This window comes from Pelodiscus sinensis, chromosome 1 (genome assembly GCF_049634645.1).
Source record: "Pelodiscus sinensis isolate JC-2024 chromosome 1, ASM4963464v1, whole genome shotgun sequence".
NCBI classification, from domain to species: Eukaryota; Metazoa; Chordata; order Testudines; family Trionychidae; genus Pelodiscus; species Pelodiscus sinensis.
Window position 1 is genome coordinate 123,502,155 of NC_134711.1, and position 22,818 is coordinate 123,524,972.

Genomic DNA, 22,818 nt, shown 5'->3' on the forward strand with positions numbered 1-22,818 from the left:
TTGTCACTATGATTTATTGCTTTAAAGTCTGATTCTGCCAAACATTACTAAGGGCTTGTCTCTTCTATGCTGGGGATTGACACTGCAGCGATCAATCCACCAACCATCAATTTATTGTGTCTGCTTAGACACGATAAATGAAGCTCCAAGCACACTCCCATCGATGCTGGTACTCCACTAGGACAAGAAGAGCAGCAAGTATCAACAGGAGAGCAGCTCCCACCGACCTTATTGCACACAAGATAGTGTGGTGAATACATTGACTTCAGCTACGCTATTTGCATAGCTGAAGTTACTTAGATTAGATTGATGGCAAGGGTCAGTGTAAACAAGGCCTTAGTAAAGCATTTTTACCATGGATATAAATTCATCTGCAAGAGCAGGCTTGAAATGAGATGAAGGTTTCTAGTCATCACAGGAGCATAGTTCTGGAACAGCTGTCCAAGGAAAGCCGTGAGGCAAAAACTCAACTTATTTCAAGACCGAGCTTCATAAATTTATAGAGGGGATGGTCTAATGAGGCTCCCTACAATAATGTATGACCCATCCATGACTATTAGTTGCAAATATCCCCAATTGCCAGTGATGGAACATTACAATGGATTACTGGAAAGAATTCTCTCTCAGCTGTCTGGCTAGTGGATATCACCCAGATACTTAACTGATAATCATATTTAGAGTCAGGAAGATCCTTTGGGTTTTTGCAGAGATCCTTTGGGTTTTTTCCTTCCTTTGCATCATGGTGCACAGGTCACTTGCTGATTTGAATTAGAGTACACACTTGATTTTCTATAAGTGGAGATCTTTACATTAAGACTTGAGGACCTCAGTAATTCAGCCTGTGGTCATAGGCCTATTGAAGGAGTAGGGGGTGAAGTTCTGCGGCCTGCAATGAACAGGTGATCAGACTAGACTGTCATGATTTGGCCTTGAAGTCTACGAGCCTAGTCCTATTGATATCACAGCAAGTATAACTAACAAGTTCTGTTGGATAAGTCCCAGAGGCTCCTATTCCACGTCACATCCAGCAGGAACCACAATACAGACAGTCACAACAGTTTTCTTCCCATACTGCACAGTACAGGATTGATGCTTTAGTTCATGCTCTACACTTTGTCTAGTCACACAGGCCAAGTATCTCTTAGAAGATGAAGCGGTGAATTTTTTTAATAGTAAAGTTAAGGGGAAAGGGAGGGGAGTGGTGTCTGTGGATGAACATTAAGAATTTAGATGAAGTTTGGCTCCTGCATTTTACTTCAGAGACATGGAATGGAATGGAATGTGGTTACTGAAGTTTGCATTTTCATTTGAAACTCTGATCAATACATTAATGTATTTGCATTAATTGGGCTTTAATTCTTTATGGCTTCTTGTTGGATAATATGGTCAAATTTTATTGAAATTTGATGGACAAAACAACAGTGACTGATCATTTCTATTAATATTTTGTGATCTAGGAAATACCCCCTTTGTATTTACAAATCATCATATCAATAGGCCCTAATTTTGTTGGCTTGCCTACTGAATACATTTTTTAATATGAAAAACAATTCTTTCTTCTCACTGAGTTTTTAGATTATTTTCCGGCTCATAATTTTATAATGTGGCTGTATTCATTTCCTGTCTTATTAATATTGGGCTTCATTCATCTTTTTGCTTATTCCTACTGACTAACCAAGTCTAATTTAATTGGAACTGGAGAAATAAAAAATGTTAAGTTCCGTATGAAGTGGTAAAGCATCCCAATGCAATTTGCTATTAGTATCAGACTTTTTCATTTGTGCCATTAGGACCTGATCCAAATCCCACTGACGCTAATGGGAACCTTTCCACTGGCTTCAATCAGCTTTGGACGAGGCCTTTATTATAGAAAGTATTCTGAGAACTTGCCATTGAGTTTATTGTATATTATTGCTTTGGAAAGTGCATCTGAAATGAAGGACTTTCTTCTCTCACTTTTCTCCCAGATAAAGAAGGATATTATAAGAAGCAGGTAGGAATAAGAGGGCTCAAATTTTTAAAGGTTTTCTAAAATGGCTAGGCTCACAGTGAAAATCAATGCTTGCGTATTTCACTTTCAATGAAGTTGGGTGCACATTTCTTAGGCCCCTTAAATCTCAACTTTGATCCCTTTCCAGAAGTCTGCAGCCTAAGCTAGGCCTAAGCTAGGGTTCTCTGATGTCATCTCTCTCACCTCCATCGTCATCGTCTCGAAAGAATTCTTCGCTATCATTTGCTGAGTGGGATTTTTTCATCTCAGCGATCCGATTCCGGGGCACTTTTCTCTTCAGAGATGGGGAGAAAAAGGATGGTCGATTGTTGCGCTCTGGTGTCGGTGGTGTACTGAAAGAAGTGACCTGAAAGGGAAGTAGAAACAGAAGAATTTTGGTGGCAGAGTTTTATTTGAGGATGACTTCTGCTTGTATGCAATGAGTTCATAGATACTACAGCCAAAAGGGACTGCTATGATCTATCTAGTCTGACCTCCTGTACAGCACAGGCCAGGCGACTTCCCTGAATTAATTCCTGTTTGAACTCTTTTTATTTGGTTGTCTCCGCTAGCCTTATGGAAGGGTACAGGTGGGTGTGGGTGTGGGTGGCGGTGGCTGGCACTCTCACTAGTTGTTTCAGCACAGTGCTCAGGAAGAAAGTGGAGGTAGGCCAGAGTATCTGGCAGCACTGCTATTTCTGCTGTAAGTAAAGAAAGAACTTCGTTCTTCAGGGCTGTCTATTGAGCACCTCATTCATAGGAGACAAACTAGAAAAAAGATTGAAGCTGATTTTAGTAACAATAAAAATAAAGCAACCTTACAATGAAAAAGTTATGCAAAATGGATAAAAAAACCAGCCCTTGAAAATGCCACCAGACTCCATGCTGAGAAATCCGTGAAGCACTGCTGTGCTAGGGGTGGCGTAATCCCAGTGGTGCTGAGGCTGTGGGAGGAGGAGAGGGGGGGAAGAGGGTGGGAAGAGAGCGCTAGCCCCACTCCCACACCTTCTACCCAAGGTCCTGCCCCTTCAGGGGGCACCAAGCCATCCCCCAGGCTTGACCAGGGGCCCAGTAAATCTGTCGGTTCCACTGGGATTGGCATGTGAATGGCACATGCACCTTGCCTTGGAAACCACAAGACTGACTTTCCTTGCCCTTAGGAGGACATATAGTGGCCTTCCTGAAAGATCCAATATCTCAGTGAGGCAGGGTCAGGAAGCAATTATTTAGACCGAGATGCTGATGTGAAAATGAAGTCAGTATATTATTATGGCAGATGAGAAAATGTGGGAAAGAACTTGTGATGATTTAGTTAGGATTAGCGATGGCAATTCCAAGGAGATAGCTGCCTACAGTGGAGCAAAGCCAGAAGATGGAAAAGTAGTGAGATCCTTCACTTGGATAGACAGTTTATTTTGGGCCAAACCAGGACTAGGACTGACCAGTTCAGGAACGCTTTCACTGCCTGGATTGAGTGCCGCTGCTAGTACTACTTTAACGGTTTCCTTTCAAGTTAAAAAATGGGTAACTACTTTTCTGCCTTAGAAATCCCCATCTCATCTTTTCTTCTATACACAGTTAATTTAACAATGTTGCTGCTGCTTGTAAGATGCAGTCTTACATTGCTCACATCTGTCCCTACATTTAAGGAGCTACGTGACACATGATCGAGGATGACAGCAAAGTCTGCCAGGTCCGTGGTGCACCGCAGAATCTCTCCATATAATTTCTCTGTCATTACTATAAAAAATGCAAAGGTCTTCTTACATCCATCTGATCCTCCTGGTTTATGGCTGCGTTAGAAAAAACACATTTTCTTTTTTCTGTACACACTAGCTATCATATACATGGAAAAACAATAGTCAACTATGCTTACTTAAAACCATTCCCAGCGGGGTAATGTCAAGACACAAGCAACCATCAAGGAAGAACACTGGAAGTCTTGAGACATGAAAAGACCAGGAACTCCCTCCAGGCCTGTATCAAAACTACAATGCAGGGAAACTAACTCTGTTCTAGGATATGAGACACCAGGATCTTTCACTCCACAGGTCGGCAAAGCATGGAGAGCACTGTGGTGGCCGTTCTTTATGGCCCTTTGGGAAGCCACAGACACAGAAAGGCTGTGTCACACTGGAGCGACCATGCAAAGGGCTAGCATGGGTGAGCTTTGAAGAAGTCCTGTTCAGCTCTCCTTGACCAAACGAGGTTGCTTGTTTCATGCAGGAGGTCAGATGAGCACAACTGTCCCTTCTCACCTTAACCTGTGAAACAGGGACTTGGAGGAAGGAAAAGGCAGAGCTCACTGCTGAGTAGGACAGAATAAAGTGGCACATGGTTACTGTTTTCCAGGGCTCTTTTGGTGGAGTATTCAATCCATTGGCCCTCACAGTATATAGGAAAATAAAGCCATTACTGCCGAAGGTGGGCCATGGTTTTTAAAGGAGGTTCTAACTCAGTGTGGCATCATCCCTACAAGCCAGGCAAAACAGCTTCGCTGAAACTGTTGGAAATTGGAATCTCTCCTGTCTCCCATGCGAGGACTGAAAAAGGGCAAATATAGTGCCCATCTATAAAAAGGGAAATAAGAACAACCCAGGAAACTACAGACCAGTTAGTTTAACTTGTGCGCCAGGGAAGATAATGGAGCAAGTAATTAAGGAAATCATGTTAACACTTGGAAAGTGGCAAGGTGATTGGGAACAGCCAGCATGGATTTGTAAATTACAAACTATGTCAAACCAATCTGACAGCTTTCTTTGATAGGATAACGAGTCTTGCGGATAAGGGAGAAGCAGTGGATGTGGTATACCTAGACTTTAGTAAGGCGTTTGATACGGTCTCACATGATATTCTTACCAATAAACTAGGTAAATACAACTTAGATGGGGCTACTATAAGGTGGGTGCATAACTGGCTGGATAACCGTACTCAGAGAGTAGTTATTAATGGTTCACAATCCTGCAGGAAAGGCATAACAAGTGGGGTTCCGCAGGGGTCTGTTTTGGGACCAGCTCTATTCAATATCTTCATCAACGATTTATATATTGGTATAGAAAGTACGCTTATTAAGTTGGCAGATACCACCAAGCTGGGAGAGGTTGTGACTAATCTGGAGGATAGGGTCATAATTCAAAATGATCTGGGCAAATTGGAGAAATGGTCTGAGGTAAATAGGATGAAGTTTAATAAAGACAAATGCAAAGTGCTCCACTTAGGAAAGAACAATCAGTTTCACACATACAGAATGGGAAGCGACTGTCTAGGAAGGAATACGGCAGAAAGAGATCTAGGGGTTATAGTGGACCACAAGTTGAATATGAGTCAGCAGTGTGATGCTGTTGCAAAGAAAGCAAACATGATTCTGGGATGCATTAACAGGTGTGTTGTGAGCAAGACACGAGAAGTCATTCTTCCTCTCTACTCTGCGCTGGTTAGGCCTCAATTGGAGTATTGTGTCCAGTTCTGGGCACCACATTTCAAGAAGGATGTGGAGAAACTGGAGAGGGTCCAGAGAAGAGCAACGAGAATGATTAAAGGTCTAAAGAACATGACCTATGAGGGAAGGCTGAAGGAATTAGGTTTGTTTAGTTTAAAAAAGAGAAGATTGAAGGGGGGACATGATAGCAGTTCAGGTATCTAGAAGGGTATCATAAGGAGGAGGGAGAAAACTTGTTCATCTTGGCCTCTGAGGAAAGAACAAGAAGCAATGGGCTTAAACTGCAGCAAGGGAGGTTTAGGTTGGACATTAGGAAAAAGTTCTTAACTGTCAGGGTGGTCAAACACTGGAATAAATTGCCCAGGGAGGTTGTGGAATCTCCATCTCTGGAAATATTTAAGAGTAGGTTAGATAAACGTCTATCAGGGATGGTCTAGATAGTATTGGGTCCTGCCATGAGGGCAGGGGACTGGATTCGATGACCTCTGGAGGTCTCTTCCAGTATGGCCAGACTGATATTTTCCTCACATGAAATAGTATCTTCCTTCCAGAGAAGTCCCACTTAAGGCAACTGAATTAGTTTCATGCTTAAAATTAAGGATGTACTTAAGTGCTTTGCTGGTTGGGGAGACTAGTCTTTGCCTTAATAATACACCGGTCCCAGACTAAAACTAATTTGTGGCAAAATTCCCTAGAAATGCCTCCACTATATGGTAAAGAGCAATGGGCACAGAACCTGTTGGCTGTACAGAACATACAGAATTGTGGCTAATCAGAGCCTTAGCCAATATGTAGATTCAGAAGCAAAGGTGCGTTAATTCATCCATTTAAAATTTCCATGTACTACTTACTCTCTCATGCATGGGGGACCCTGGATTAGAATCTTCCTCTGTTCCATATGGAGAAGTATCACCGGTTGAAACTCGACTCACCGCCATCTCTGCATGTCCTTTACCTTGAGGCCCCTTCATCCGCACAAACTCCATGTTGCTGTACTTATAAAAGCCAAAGGACATCCTTTGAGCCATCTTTGCGGCAACGCTCACCTACAAGGCATAGAAAAGGAAAGAAGCGTGTAATGTGAATTGCTAAACATTCAAGAATAATTCTATAGCATGTTTGTCCAGTAGGCATTTAAGCACTGCACAATAACACCAATGCAAAACATTAAGGCCTACATTTGGAACTGTGCGTTTTGAAAATATTGATTTAAAATCCAAGTATACAAATATAGTAGATAATGAACAACACTTAGCTCTGATGTGGCATTGTTCATCTTTAGTTCTCAAAGCAGTCTACAAAGGAGGACGATATTTCCAATTTACAGATATTTCCAATTTACATTGCCTAGTAGGATTCAAGAGCCTAGTAGTCCAAATACAGAGCAAACCTCAACAACTTGCTATAAAAACTAACCTGATAGGCCTTAAACACACCAGAAGTCATAGAACAATTCCCAATTAACAGAGAGAACAGGTTTGAAAAAGGGATAGGTCCCAAAATGGCCACGGATAAGCCAGTTGACAAAGAGGGATTTATTCAAAGTGTTTCAAAATTTTCAGTAGTGAAAGATAAGGGGTCAGATTTATTACTGATAAAAAACAAGTCACATCATAGTTACAACTGTAAGTAATATGACCAAAGGAAACCAAGCAGTCTTCAAAAAACCAGTCACATTTTCTTCCATTCCCTCAAGTAGTAGTAAAAAATGACAACGGATCCAAGTTCAGATGTAAAGTCCCTCCCCGAGTTTGAGTACTTAGCTGAAATAGACTAGTTGGACTATTAACAAAACAATGTGAAATAGCAGCAAAATCAAACATACACTCTTTTAGCAGTATGTGGGGACATTCCTTAGCTATTACGCTTTAGATACACTCCATTTTGACTTTCCACTAGACGTTTTCTACTCTATTGTGTCTTTTGTATACTCAGAGGACACACCTTCTGATTGTCCAAAACCCTACAGTCACATGACACGAAGTGTAGGAGGACTAGAGAAGCTAGTTCATGGTCTCCTGAAATTATGTTAATACAGGAGCAAACACTATTTTTCTCAAGATAAATTATTCAGGTCATCTCTTTTATGCGGGGGGAGGGGAAGAGAAAAGAAAGTGTACAGTGTCAAATAGAAAAGGCACAGCCCTCCCTGGTCTAATGGTTGAACTGATGCATCTATCACTGCATACCGAATCAGACTTTTGGATCTGAGTATTTTCCTCTCATTTGGCACACAAATGTATATTTTGCAATATAAATTTCCAAAGCATAAAGCATAGCCAAAGTTTTAATGTCTTCTAGCTTGAGCTTATGGTGGAGGGAGGCAAACCCCCTTAGTTTAGATGCACTTTTTAGCATGTTTGTCAGAGCTGCCTTTGGTGCTGAGCTCCCTGGGAAGTTCTGTTGATGGCTCTCACTCTCTGGAATTCTACATCAACTTTATGTGAATTATAAGCCATTTCTGTTAATATTTCCATAGCAAATCAATACTCCAGTGGCAAAGAAAGTTGCAGAAGTCCTTTCAAAGCACCTGAGAGAGAGGCATCTGATATGTAACAGGGCAACAGTTATAGGTTAAAACCAACAGATGAAAAAAGGTAAGAGGTTCTTCCCACCTCTTAGAAAATTACTAAAGGTACCCAAAGACCTCTCTGAAAAGAGGAAGATCAAACACAAAGTGGGATGGCAAAACATCAATTTCATTACAGAACTGGCAAGAACCTAATTTCACACCAGGTTCACTTAGATTTCTTGGGGTCCTGTCAATTTTAAAGCCTAGACAAACATCAGGAGTTACAACTCCTCCCTAACTCTTCAGATGATTTCTGTTGACTATGCTGGTGCAAACCCAAACTAGTGAATTTCATGCAATCATTTCTGGTAACTTTCAAAGACATCCAGTGTAAATAGACTGAGAAGACAAAAAGCTGGCAGCATCAATAGTATAAAAACCATTGTGGAAATTTCACTAACACCATTGCTCCAAAAGAGATTCTCTGGGTAGGAAGTGTCTTACCCTGTTGTCATAGACCTTCTTGAGTGCTTCGTAACGGATGGATCCCTGGAAGATCACTCCTTGGAAGGTGTTGCTTTTGTCACTGGCCACCAGCTCCACACAGACCATTTCTCCTTCCCCGACAGTCATGTCACTGAACACCTGTCATTGCACCCAAGGAAACCACTTTCAGGAAAAACTGTAGTACAGGCAGTCCCCGGGTTACGTACAAGATAGGGACTGTAGGTTTGTTCTTAAGTTGAATTTGTATGTAAGTCGGAACTGGCGTCCAGATTCAGCCGCTGTTGAAACTGACCAGCGGCTGACTACAGGAAGCCCGAGGCAGAGCTGCTCTGCCCAGGGCTTCCTGGAATCAGCCGCTGATCAGTTTCAACAGCGGCTGAATCTGGACGCCTGGGACATAAGTCGGATCCACGTAACTCGGGGACTGCCTGTAATTAGATACTTTAGCTATAGCTTGAGTGTGCATTGGTCTTACTTCTGCCCATTGTAAGACAGGGACCACATGGAAAATTCAGATCTAGATCTGTGTTTCAAACACCCATGCAGTTGGGGTGTTAAGGTGTAATTGAGCAATCTCTTAATGCTAACAGCAAGGAGGAACGGAGGCATTACAGAAATTTAATGAGTGTCACGAGTACGTTGTACAGGCAGTCCCCGACTTACGCGGATCCAACTTATGTCGGATCCGCACTTACGAATGGGGCTCTCGCGCCCCGGAGCTCGAAGGCAGCAGTCAGCCACCTCGACCTCTGGGGCGAGAAAAGCTGCTCCCGGTGCCCCTGGTCTGCTGGAGACGGTCCTCAGCAGACCAGGGGCACCGGGAGCAAATCCGCAGCGGCGGCGGGTCCCGCGCCAGAGCAAAGCCTCAGAGGCGAGGCACCCCGCCGCTGTGGCTTTGCTCCCCGTGTCCCTGGTCTGCTGGGGGGGGGGGGGCGCAGCTAGTGTGCCTCCCCCCCCCCCCAGCAGACCAGGCTTTTGTTGTGGACCCTGGGGCAGAGCAGCTGGGGCGCTGCCGGTTGGTCCCGCAGCGCCGCTCTGGGCACTACTGGACCAACCCGGCAGCACCCCAGCTGCTCTGCCCCAGGTGTCCTGATTCAGCCGCTGCTGGTCAGTTTCAGCAGCGGCTGAATCAGGACTCCTGGGGCAGAGCAGCTGGGGTGCTGCTGGGTTGGTCCAGTAGCGCCAAGGAGCGGTGCTACTGGAGCAACCCAGCAGCACCCCAGCTGCTCTGCCCCAGGCGTCCCCAACTCAGCCGCTGCTGAAACTGACCAGCGCTGACTACAGGAAGCCCGAGGCACAGTTGCTCTGCCCCGGGCTTCCTGGAATCAGCAGCTGATCAGTTTCAGCAGCAGCTGACTTGGGGTTCTTAAGTTGAATCTGTATGTAAGTCAGAACTGGCAGTCAGTTTAAGCAGCGGCTGAATCTGGACGCCAGTTCCGACTTAAGAACAAACCTACAGTCCCTATCTTGTACGTAACCCAGCGACTGCCTGTAGTTCACCAAAAAATGTCATGTGAGGTTTCAAATGAAAGCTGGTCTTTAATATTGTTGTGAAATGCATGTACAGATACTACATAATGAGTAATGTCTAGATAACTGAAAATATATTGGTAAAGTCTGTATCAAAATATCAACCACCAGCACAGATGAAAAACCTACACAGGAGGTAACAAATGTGCATTCTGTTATAAATACATTAAGCACTGTTAAACACAATGAATGTCCATTTACATATGCAGTCAAATGTTAAAGACATAAGCTCAACAGGAAAGGAACACACAGGAAAAAACAAAATCCTGGACCATGTGGAATGATCTCTGGGATATAGCTAGAAGGGAAAGAAGATGCCCTTTCATTTGCACCTAGAAAGCAGATAACATTTGCATTCCTGAAAACAGAATCTCAGTCAATTCTGAAAATGACTTTGGATGAAACAAACCACATTGCACAGGAGGATAACCTGTTAGCCATCTACATGTTCTGTTAGTCTTTAAAGTGCTACCAGACTATTTGTTGTTGTTTAAGTTTTTCCTGTTAGCTAGGATTAGTCTGTACAAAGCATGTTATGAGCTGGTTTTATATTTATCCATTTCCACTATTCTTACTCACTATTTCCTGAACGTCTAGTCTTTGATAATATATTTGCAATGAAAACAAATGTATCTCAGTGCTGTGGTGCTAAGCAAAGTGCTGGCTGGGAGCTGAATTCTAGAAGCTGGTGTTTACTGTTCTTCCCGTGGGAACAGCAGTCCCGGTAATTCTATGACTGTTCAGTGGTTGAGGAACTGGACACTAGGGAACATCTGGAGATTGCTCAGGGTTTGTGCCTTTCATTAATAGGCACAGAAGAACCTGGCAGGCAGTGCTCATGTTGCCAGAGACTGGTGGATTTAGGGAGCTGGATCACAGCAGGCACGGATAAAGCTGCTTCAGTGCTAAGAGCAGGTGGTGGTAAGTGCCTCACAAGCCTAAGTACTCCTGGGGAGTGTCATATACGATTAATGTTTCTGGGAAAGAATCATGGCTTTGCTTAGCTGGCTGGATCATGGTTAGAGGGCTCCATAAATCATAGAATACTAGGACTGGAAGGGACCTCGAGAGGTCATCGAGTCTAACCTACTCTTAAATATCTCCAGAGATGGAGATTCCACAACCTCCCTGGGCAATTTATTCCAGTGTTTGACCACCCTGACAGTTAGGAACTTTTTCCTAATGTTCAACCTAAACCTCTCCTGCTGCAGTTCAAGCCCATTGCTTCTTGTTCTATCCTCAGAGGCCAAGATGAATAATTTTTCTCCCTCCTCCTCATGACACCCTTTCAGATATCTTTTAGATACCTGAAAACTGCTATTTCTCCACATCTTCCTTGAAATGCGGTGCCCAGAAATTGGACACAATACTCCAACTGAGGCCTAACCAGCGCAGAGTAGAGCAGAAGAATGACTTCTCGTGTCTTGCTCACAACACACCTGTTAGACTAAGTCAACTGTTGCCTTTTTATCTGAGACAGCGATACAGTGGTGGGAATACATCAGGTTGGACAAACAATGGCAAAGGGAGATTAGCGAACAAAAATGAGAAAAAATGCTTCACTTTCATGACAGACCCACCTCTTCAAAGTTATCAATCATGAAGAATATGTTAGGGTAGCTGATCTTCGATTCCTCTCCTTTGCTGTCCATTGGATGTTTGCTTGGAGAGGCAAACACTTGCTGGAAGAAATTTTGAAGATGTTGTATATCTGACTTCTTGAATTTATGTACAATTATAAATAATTTAAAAAAAACAACAACAGAGTCAAACACTGCAGAACTGGCCAAAGGCATATTTTAGGACTATTTTACCTTCCTTTAAGCCAACAATTCTCCAACTTCGTTGTGTCTGCTGTAGGGGTGTAAATACCATTCAAACCACAATTATATGGTTTAGGCAGTTAACCATTTGTGGGCCAGTACAGAGTAGGATGATCTTATGGGTCCTAATACTGATCAGGTAACCAATTATCCTTTTACATCCCTAGTCTGCAGTAGTGCATGCCCCTCCTCCACACACACCATGTCCATCCTTACTTCTGTGTTGGTGCTGACAGCAGTGCTGCCTTCAGAGCTAGCTGCCCAACTAGCAGTCACCGCTTTCTGGCTACCCAGCTCTTGGGCCAAACTAAAAGTAGGGGTGGCAATTCTTTAAATCGGCTTCCGTACCTAATGACGGGAAGATAGCTAATGTGACATCAATATTTAAAAAGGGCTCTAGAGGCGATCCTGACAATTACAGACCGGTAAGTCTAACTTCAGTACCGGACAAATTAGTTGAAACAATAGTAAAGAACAAAATTGTCAGGCACGTAGAAGAACATAAGTTGTTGGACAAAAGTCAAGACATGACTTCCCTTTACAGAAACCATGTTACTAATCCATTAGAGTTCTTTGAAGGGGTTAACAAACATGCAAACAAGGGGGATCCAGTAGATATAGTATACTTAGATTTTCAGAAAGCCTTTGACAAGGTCCCTCACCAAAGGCTCTTGTGTAAATTACGTTGTCATGGGATAAGAGGGAAGGTCCTTTCATGGATTGAGAACTGGTTCAAAGACAGGAAACAAAGGATAGGAATAAATGGTAAATTTTCGGAATGGAGAGGGGTAACTAGTGGTGTCCACCAAGGGTCAGTCCTGGGACCAATCCTGTTCAACTTATTCATAAATGATCTGGAGAAAGGGGTAAATAGTGAGGTGGCAAAGTTTGTGGATGATACTAAACTGTTTAAGATAGTCAAGACCAAAGCAGACTGTGAAGAACTCCAAAAAGATCTCATCAAACTGAGTGATTGGGCAACAAAATGGCAAATGAAATTTAATGTGGATATGTGTAAAGTAATGCACATTGGAAAAAATAACCCCAACTATATGTACAATATGATGGGGGCTAATTTGGCTATGACAAGTCAGGAAAGAGATCTTGGAGTTATCGTGGATAGTTCGCTGAAAACTTCCACACAGTGTGCAGCGGCGGTCAAAAAGGGAAATAGGATGTTAGTAATTATTAAGAAAGGGATAGAAAATAACACACAGAATATCTTACTGCCCTCCCCCCCGTATAAAACTATGGCACGCCCACATCTTGAATACTGTGTACAGATGTGGTCTCCTCACCTCAAAAAAGATATTTTGGCCTTGGAAAGGGTTCAGAGAAGGGCAACTAAAATGATTAGGGGTTTGGAACGGGTACCATATGAAGAGAGGTTAAAGCGACTGGGACTTTTCAGTTTAGAAAAGAGGAGGCTGAGGGGGGATATGATAGAGGTATGTATATAAAATCATTAGTGGTGTGGAGAGGGCGGATAAAGACAAGTTATTTATTAGTTCCCATGACAGAAGAACTAGAGGACACCAAATGAAATTAATGGGTAGCAAGTTTAAAACTAATAAGTGAAAGGTCTTCTTCACACAGCGCATAGTCAACCTGTGGAACTCCTTGCCAGAGGAGGCTGTGAAGGCTAGACCTATAATAGAGTTTAAAGAGACGCTAGATAATTTCATGGAGGTTAGGTCCATAAAAGGCTATTAGCCAGGGGATAGAAATGGTGTCCCTGGCCTCTGTTTGTCAGAGGCTGGAGATGGATGGCACGAGACAAATCGCTTGATCATGGTCTTCGGTCCACCCAGTCCGGCGCACCTGGTGCTGGCCACTGTCAGCAGACAGGCTACAGGGCTAGATGGACCTTTGGTCTGACCCAGTATGGCCATTCTTATGTTCTGCAACCTTTCTACAGTAGTCCTGCTCCTCTCTCTTTTTCCTAAATCTTCTCATGCCCTCCTCCCAAAATACATTCTGCATCCCCCCCAGGCAGGTACAGTCCTCAGTTTGAGAACCTCTGCTTTAAGTCAGGAGTGTCAAACTCTTCCTATTAAGAAGGCTGAGCTGCATTACTAATGACAGCCTAGGAGCCAGGGTAAACTTTTAGGACTAACTACTACTCTTAATCCAAAGTGCCATTGGTATCAGTGGAAGGTTTGCACAGCGATAAAAGGTAGAATATGAACAAAGTATCAACTTTTAGTTATTTGCTTTGTAAATTAATTCATCTCAAAACCACTCCCTGAGAAAATATGCTCCTCTTTAGGGCCGTTACTTTTTCTGCTCTATCCTCTTTTTTCCCCATTTCTACTCCTCTTCACTCCTGGAGGCTCTCCCTCCTTTCTTCCTCTCTGCAGCAACTCCCACTTCATCAGCTAATATGTCCTCTAATAAAATAGCTAGTGGTGACATTTAAAGTAGTCTCAATGATTTAGAAGTAATTCACTACTGAGAACAAGGCACAAGGTAGGAGGAGGCGTTCACACTAAATAGCATGTTTCCTGGTTGCCTATTTGCCGAGTTAGGAAGACAACATGGCTTTGGTTTACACTCTGTTCACGTTTGGAATGTTATCTTCCCAGCCATGAGGTTCTGCAACACATCCACCCACAACGTGAGCCACAAATCCATGAAGTGATTAGGATCTTACTCTACTCTTAAGGCTATTGCCTTCTGTCATTTTATATCTGGGCTGTTGATTTTTGGCCTCTGGGTAGATTTTACCTTTTAGTAGGAGCGAGTCTCTTCTCTTTACCTGTAGCTCCCACATCTACAATCTCTCCCAGCAGCCTTTTCTCTGTCCTCTTCTGGGTGTGATGCCCTGCCATTTTGGGGCAATTTTTAGACGTTCTTCACAGCTGAATGTACACCCAAGAGACTCCCAACAAAGACGCTGAAAGGCACTGGGCTGGGTTTTGAGCCAACCCCCCAAAACCCTATCCTGATAGCAGAGAGCTTCGCAGAGAGGTTTGGGTGCAAAACGTTTGTCCTCGAAGCCTCAACAATAGTGGATTCCTCTCACCTGAGATTTCTTTTTGTGTATGTGAATATCCCCTCCATCTGAGCGAGTACACACAGCACAGGTGACCACATAGTCCAGCTGAAACAGATGACAGAAGCATCAACAGTTGGGGAGGGAGGGAGGAAGGAGGTAAGGAAACAGATACTCAGAACTTAGTATTAGCATGCAAAACAGAAAACACATTACAGTCACAGTTTTCATCTATCTGGCCTTGTCTACACTGGCATGGTTTGTCACCAAAAACTGCTTTTTGGCAACAAAACAGTGAGAACATTTACACTGTAATGTGAGTTGTTGGGGAAAAAATTCATTTTGTTGACAGTAAACTTCCACCCCTGTGAGAGACTTTTTTCTTTTTCCCCTCCCTTTATTGTCGACAAAGAGTCAGTGTGGATGCTGCTGTTTGTTTTATCGAGAGAACTGGCTTCTGCCAGTATCCCACAGTGCCCACCCTAAAGGCTACAGTTTTTTGTGATCTCTGTTGCCTGCCGCACATGCAACCCTCCCCCTTTCAAAGCTCCAGGAAGTAGCCAACAGCTGAGTGAGTGCTCCCTTTGGGGAAGAAGCAAAGAACAAATCACTGGAATGCTCCTGTTCTGCCCTGCTAGGAACACAATAGCAGGCCGGCTACTGCTGCAGAGGGAGGGCTGGAAAGACTGCTGTGCTGCTTTGACATTCCTTAGCACAGAAAGCTCACAGAACAATGAGGGAATCCCAAGAAGTGCAGGGATCAGCTCTGCCTTCCCACAACACTGCACTGTGGGATGTTTAAATGTCAACAATAGGAGGCAGAAAAACCGTTTTGAGCGTTTTTCACTTTTGGTGACTTTTGCATGTCAACAGAACTTTTGTCACCCAACCTTCCCAGTGCTGACATAGCCTCTGTCTGGTTTCAAAGAAAAATAGGTTTGCATTCCAATTTCTTTTCTGCCCCAGCTCAATGTTGTTTTATTTATAGCCAAGATGTACTTATTCTGACCATTACTTCAATCTCTAATAGCTCTGCAGAGACCTTTATTGTTGTTGTTATTTATAGTCAACTCCGGATGCGGGTGTAGGAATCCCACAATCATTCTATTCAGAAGTAAGTTCAGGGGTTGGCTGGAGAAGGAGTGTGCCAAATGTAGAAGTTAGTTTAAGGATAAACTGGATGAAATTGATTCCGTGGGCATGGAAATAAATAGAAATGTTAATTAGGAAAGGGCAACACCCAGGAAATATCCCTAGTCATGAAGCACCCTACCATGTAATCTGAGTAAATTTGGAACAAACATTTCCCAGCTGTGAGGATAATCTCAGAATCTCTGGCTTACAGTGAAATTATGCTATTGTATTCTACATTAAAAAAATTGTGAAAATTGCTCTCTGAAAAGCATCTTTAGAATTAGCCTGTTGGATAGTAAAAGAGGAAAAATGGAGAGAGAAAGAGAGAGAGAGGGAAGATCTCCCATTGTGAGATTGTAATCAATAAAAACTAGTGTAGATCTAGAATGATTATAATAAAAATAATTATCCCAAAAACTCCATATAATGTGTATTAACTAAACAATTCACGTGTTATTCTGAAAAAGAAAACAAACAATCTGTACTACTTCCAGATGTCTCCAAATAAGAAATAGCTTGCTAAACTTTTGATGCCAGTAGCTAGCAAATCAATAGAAATGTAGAAATGCTATTAGCAGGAACTCAGAATATTTTTTAATTACATCAACATTAAAAAAAGCCTTCATTAAGATTTGAAAACAGTCTTATCATATCACTAGATGAAGCTCACCTATTTTCTCATTTGGTTACAAAACTCAGCACATATTCGTTGAACATTGGAGGATTTACGGTTTTTAGATGGGAATCGTAGCTATGGAAATGTACATAAAATGTACATTCGCTCCAACCCAGAGAATCAAGATGAAACATGAGTTGTTTTTTTCCCTTCCCTGAATTGCTGAAACACCTCAAGCTATACTGTAGGTAAGAGCTGGCTTTGAAATCCCTGTTACCATGATTAGTCTGTCAGACTAAAGTGAGCATCAGAAATGGAAGAGGTTCGTGTCACCTTCTGCAGGATGAGGTTCAGATAGACGCTCTCCTCCCAATCGATGTCTGGGTCACCCAGGCCAGGAAGCTTCTTGGAATCCCTACGATAAACTTCAACTTCAACCTGCTGATAGAGGACAAGACATCCGGGGTAAACATGATATACAAACACCCGTGTGTGTGCATTTTTGCACTGCACTTGGAACCTCTGCTTTGAAATGTGCTGCCACTTCTGCCAGAGCCTGGATTTGTTCCCTGAAATGTCATCTCTTACAAACTTTTTCTGGTGTAGCAGGTAAGGGATGAATGTAGAATAGAAAATACACCCAAGTACTATTTTCTATATTTTTATAGTTTTCAGAATTGGGGAGGGCTTTTAGTTTTGGATATTCATCTCATTTATTCAAGTAAAGTCTAGAGTTTATGCTAGTCATTTTAACCAAGCACATATATAAAATACTCACATAAAAGGGACAGGATAATGTCACCTTGTAAGTGAAAGATGGTGGCAGATAATGCATAATTTAATCTAATGGTGGTTATCTGGAATGATGGGGGAAAGAACAAGAATCTTAAATTAAAAGCATCTGAGAAACCTTCATTTCAAAGGATTTGAAAGTGCTTTATAAAGGAATCACTTCACCTACTAGTGAAACATCTTTTGGATAGAAATTCTGTAGAGCTCACAGTAATTCTGCATAGCAGTGTAGGTGAGGAAGCAAAGAAGGATGCGTGTGCATTTGCTTTCACAAGGGAAACTTAGACTATCATTGCACAAACTAGAATTTAGCCAGCACACCCCTCTTTTTTCCCCCCATGAAAAAAGTGCTAGGTTACCTGTACTGATGACATTACTTGCAATGGGGTTTTTCCATCTTATCCAGAGATGAGAGGGTCCAGCACAGTCTCACCTAACACCTACCTGTTTGGGACACTGACTCTGAGGGGGTGAGGGGGGAGAAATGGAGTATCTACCACATCACTAACACTACTTCTTATAATCCTTCCGTTTTCCTTAGAGGTTTCCCATCAAGTACTGACTCTGCTTCCCTTTAGGTAATATGAACTCAAACAACAAAGCCTGCACCAGTGAAAGGACAGATGACAATGATAAAAAATGGCCTAGATAGGAATCTTACAGCCTAAATAGTGCACATGTATTATTTATAAAAGGACTGAGCTTGGCACAATACCAATATACAGAATGCGCCATGTAGCTGGATCTATTAGTATATATTAAAATAATACTTTGAAGGAGAACCTGACCAATAGACCTAAATACACACAATATCTCTAAAGACATCTGTTATGTTAATGTATTGATATGTTTGCATCCTATCTATTATTTGACAGAACACCAGAATAGCTAAAAAGAATCTATTCCTTACCACAAAACAGTGTCAGAAAATGCCAGACAGCATAACATAGCTAAGAAACATCCACTCATGCACCTTCATTTTGTTTTCACTGGGGCAAGAGGAGAGCTACTGAGTTTAGAAAATAAAGCTAGCTAGCTAGATAAATAAGTACATACATAATTTTTTTAAAAAAAACCAGGAGAATAAAACTACAAGAAACAAGCCCCACAGGAAATACAATGCAGCACTGTGTTAATTCTATACATAATTCAAATCCTCCAAAAAGAACAAATGCTAGAATAAATGCAGACATGTACAGAAGAAAGGAAATGAGGGAGCACAGTGTTTCAGAGCAGGTAGCAAAAACAGTCCTAAGAGAGGAAGCATTACCCAGATCTTGGTTCTACTCACAGCTCTACAATGACCTTGTCTACACAGGGACATTTAGAACTATGTAGACAAGCCATGACTAGCTACAGACCATCAGAAAATAGCTGGGGAGAGAGAAGGCAGTGGGGCAAGAGACATATGGAATAAGGCGTAGTTTGGGATAGTATTCATAAACAGTTCAGCAAATCAGATTCTGGTTCTCTTCTGGACACTTAAGGGGGATTGCAGGTCTCTTCAGCGGTTACATCATTCCTTGGTTTACTCAGTCAGCTCCAAAAACAAAGAAACCATAATAAAAGAGTGAGGGGAGGCAAGGCAAATCCCTTCCCAGGTCAACTCCCTGTCAAAAGCAGAATTATTCCTTATTGTAAATTTATTATGTGATTTGTCCAGACTAGTTTTTAAATGTGCCAACCAATAGCATTATCATCATGTCCACTATTCCACAGCTTAATCTCACTCACAGAACGAAGATTTCCTAATAATTATCCGAAATGTTTCCTTTATTATTTTCCCCCCATTACTAACACTTATAACGTCTCATACTATTCTCAATAATTCTGATTTATCTTTTTTTCAAAAGACTGGTCAAATATTTGAGAATTTAGGTCTTCCACATCTTAGCTATTATTTTACCAAACTAGACACATTTCATTCCTTCCACTATCCTTTCCTTGTATGCTGATCTCTCCAGCTGCTTGTATTATTCTTTCATTTTACCAGTCTCTCCTAGGAATGAGGTGTCCAGAAGTCAATGCTGTATTTCAGATGCAACCGTTCCATCACTGAGTGCAGAGAAAGTGTTCTGGATCAATAATGTGATGCTTCTAAATATGGAGTCAGAAATTGGTGTCCAACTTTGCTTTGGTCTTGTATGCCATTTGATGGCAATGCAGCCAATGTGTTTAAATGCCCAAAGTTACCCACCCCCATCCATAGATAGGTATCCATATAAGCTTCCTGATTTGTGCTGAGTACACAATGCTAGATGCCACAGGCTGTTGGCATACATTGTTACTTTGTATCTTTTAGACTGAAAAGTCCTAGATTTAGGATTTTCCTGCCCATTTTTGTTGCATTACTTTTTTTGAAGAGTGTAGGGAGGGACACAAGGAAGCTGGTTATACTCTCCAAGGTAAGAAGTCTTTTAGCTGACTTCACAATATTATCATGTTTCACAAAATGCAGGCCCTGATCCAGCAATGCAATTAAGCAGGTGTTTAATTTTAAGCACACATTTCAATCAGTGTTTACAATAGGCTGAAAAAAGTGTGTGTGAGGAGGAGATGGAGGGGGGCGGGAGAGATCTACCAACCTGGGAGCAGCAATTTTGTAAGACAAGGCTTCAAGTGAATCTCCCAGTGATCCACACCCATTGCATTGCTCCTCTTTCGCCCCTCTCCCTACCATACACACTTTAAGCACTATGTGCAGACCTGCAGAAGTCAATATTCTTTGCTGAATGGGTTGTGTGTGTCTGTAAACACATCTTTCCCCCATTAAGTAGCTTCCTGTGTAGCATAGTACCACTGCATGAATCAGCACTCAGTCAAAAAGTAAAGAGTTGTTTCACAGTCCATAGACAAACACACCCACAGATCCATAACAAACCCAATGGAAGCAATTGTTCTCCAAAATACATCATGCCTTCATCTCACTAGCTGTTTAGCACAATTAAGATTCATTCAATGTGGTACTTACGTATCAGATTCAGGAAGCATCAGTGTGCGTTATTTTACACACCGTGATGTATACAGCTATAGAAGCAGGCCATGAAGAACATTAGATGTTACCAGTCTTTAATCTATTGCAGAGCCAGATATTTCATTTACAAGAATGAAAAAAAGACCGCTTAAAAAAATGTATGGAGATATCTAAGTAAAACAAACACGTGCTGCTAAATGCTGATGGTACATTCCAAGCACTGCCAAACATGCTTTGTGGATACACCGTATTTTCCGGCGTATAAGGCTACTGGGCGTATAAGATGACCCCCTAATTTTTTAGTTAAAAGATAGGTTTTCGTCTTATACCCCAGCGCCCCTCCACCTCTGCCAGAGCAAAGCCTCAGAAGCGCGGAACCCCTCCGCCGCTTCGGCTTTGCTCCCGGTGCCTCTGGTCTGCTGGGGACCGTCTCCAGCAGACCAGGGACACCGGGAGCAAAGCCTCTGAGGACGCCCCGGCAGCGGGACAGCCCCGGCGCACCTGGGCTGCCCCGCCGCCGGAGCCCCTCCACGGCTTTGCAAAGCCGCGGAGGGGCTCGGGCGGCGGGGCAGCCCAGACACATCTGGGCTGCCCCGCCGCCTGTATACCCGGCGTATAAGACAACCCCCGATTTTTGGGGGATGTTTTTTAGCATCAAAAGTCGTCTTATATGCCGGAAAATATGGTAACTAGAGTGGTCTTCACTCCAAATCGGAGCAGAACATTACACACACATCCCTTTGCTTTTGTCCATAACTCCTTGGTTTTCTTATTTTGTATACATTTCTTGCAAGTAACTGAAAACACATGGCTTGAATTTGTTCTCAGAACGAATATAGCCCAACTATTTTAATGGATCATCATACCTAGGCAGGCCATTTGTCCTGTTATCAGCCAGAAAGTCCCACTTTTCTAAGGTTTGTCCCCAACCCGCTACCTGGACAAAACCAGACATGGCTTTGTCCAGTACTGGAAGGGGGTGAGGTTACATTGTGAAGAGCACTTCACCCTGATGGCATAACTTTGCACATCTCATGTGTGAAAGGTAATACCAGGAGGGGCAGGTTTATTTTATTCCCAGAAGTACCTGAATGTCCAATATTCTGAGGATGCACAAATGGCCAGTCTAATCACAGTGCCTTGTAACTAAGGATATCAATATTATTGTTCATCTATACAAATAAATTCAAGAGGCAACAGTCATGCAAAGTCATAATGAGCACTTGAAATGTGTTGAAAAATAAAATGGAGAGAAAACAGAAACATCTCCTAAGGCTTCATAAGCAGGTAAATGTTTCTTCTGTAAACAAAGGAACTGTTTTCTAGAGGGCATGTATTCTTGATAAGCATGGCTAGATTAGAATAGAATAGATTAGATAAAACAGATTTATGTACGATTTCTCACCTGAAAAAAGATATTGGGTTGTTTGCATCCTTCATTCAGCCAATAGATTATCTTTCCTAATCCCAATGTATCCTCTTTACCTCATCTATAAAAACTACAGATGAATACATACAAAGGTTGTATATTAGCTGATATTATATATGCAGTTACTCTGGATTAGCTGTCTAATTGTATTCCATTGTTGCATCTGTCACACTTTAAAAAACATCTAAATAATGACTTTGGTGATATTTAAATCAGAAACTTTTGCTTATGCATTTCTACATCTTGTTATTTTTCGTCATCCTGTGTTCAGAAAACAGGTCTTCTTACATTCTTTATAAATAAGTTTGCATGGAAGGTACTAGACTCCTCCATCATTTTCTCCTCCCAGTGGAAACAAACTACAAGGCCTCAAATTTTGAGTAGCTTCTAAGCCTAAGACTAAAAAGGGTAACAATGAAAATACTTCTGTACATGATGTATTCTCACCACCAGTCATCCTACTGAAGTCAGTAGGACTATCCATGTTAGTAAAGCTATGTTCATGCTTAAGGATTTGAAGGATAAGGGCTTTAACTTTTTTTTGGTTCGGAGCAGTTCTGTAAGATTCAAATTCCAAAAACCCTACTAATAATGGCATTAAAAGAAAGTGGGGATGTTTATAATTTGTCTGATTATAAATTTCAAAATAAAAGTTGCAACAGCACAAATTTTCAAAATTATTTTGCAAAATGTCAAGCTGATTTTACATCACTGTTTTTTTTAAAAGTGATTTAATTGCCTTGATGCAGATGTTTCCATCCTGATTTGAACATATCCCACATCTTTCAGCAGGCAGTAGGACTAATTGAATAGATAAATTGGGTTGGGCAAGTTTGGAGTCTTGGAGAGGGAGTGTTTTGTGTGAGGAAATGTTTGAGAAGATTATTCATGGAGATTCCCCTCTCTCAGCCTCTCTGGGTGAAGTGAGAAGAAGCTGTAAGATGCAGAAAAGCGGTCTTCAAAATGACTAGGACCATGAGGCTGTGCCTGGAGATACTGAACTCCTGCAATGACTCTAATGCCTCCCTCAGCACACAGTCACATGGCTACACAAAGACTACTTTGGGAGGAACTTTC

At 42.1% G+C, this 22,818-nt stretch overlaps 1 protein-coding gene and 1 long non-coding RNA gene across 3 annotated transcripts in view; one reads left to right on the forward strand and one right to left on the reverse strand.

Moving 5' to 3' along the window:
* KIAA0930 (KIAA0930 ortholog) overlaps positions 1-22,818 on the reverse strand; it is a 139,532-nt gene that overhangs the window by 12,246 nt on the left and 104,468 nt on the right. For both annotated transcript variants that reach the window (XM_075899906.1, XM_075899899.1), the window contains exons 3-8: positions 16,880-16,987; positions 14,827-14,904; positions 11,559-11,660; positions 8,446-8,586; positions 6,281-6,475; positions 2,195-2,357 (exon numbers count right to left, since the gene is read on the reverse strand). In XM_075899906.1, the coding sequence (XP_075756021.1) occupies positions 2,195-2,357; positions 6,281-6,475; positions 8,446-8,586; positions 11,559-11,660; positions 14,827-14,904; positions 16,880-16,987 (787 nt within the window). The remainder of the gene's footprint in view (positions 1-2,194; positions 2,358-6,280; positions 6,476-8,445; positions 8,587-11,558; positions 11,661-14,826; positions 14,905-16,879; positions 16,988-22,818) is intronic.
* LOC142818646 (uncharacterized) overlaps positions 10,386-22,818 on the forward strand; it is a 58,027-nt gene continuing 45,594 nt past the window's right edge. The window contains exon 1 of the long non-coding RNA XR_012896220.1: positions 10,386-10,899. This is a non-coding gene — a long non-coding RNA (uncharacterized LOC142818646). The remainder of the gene's footprint in view (positions 10,900-22,818) is intronic.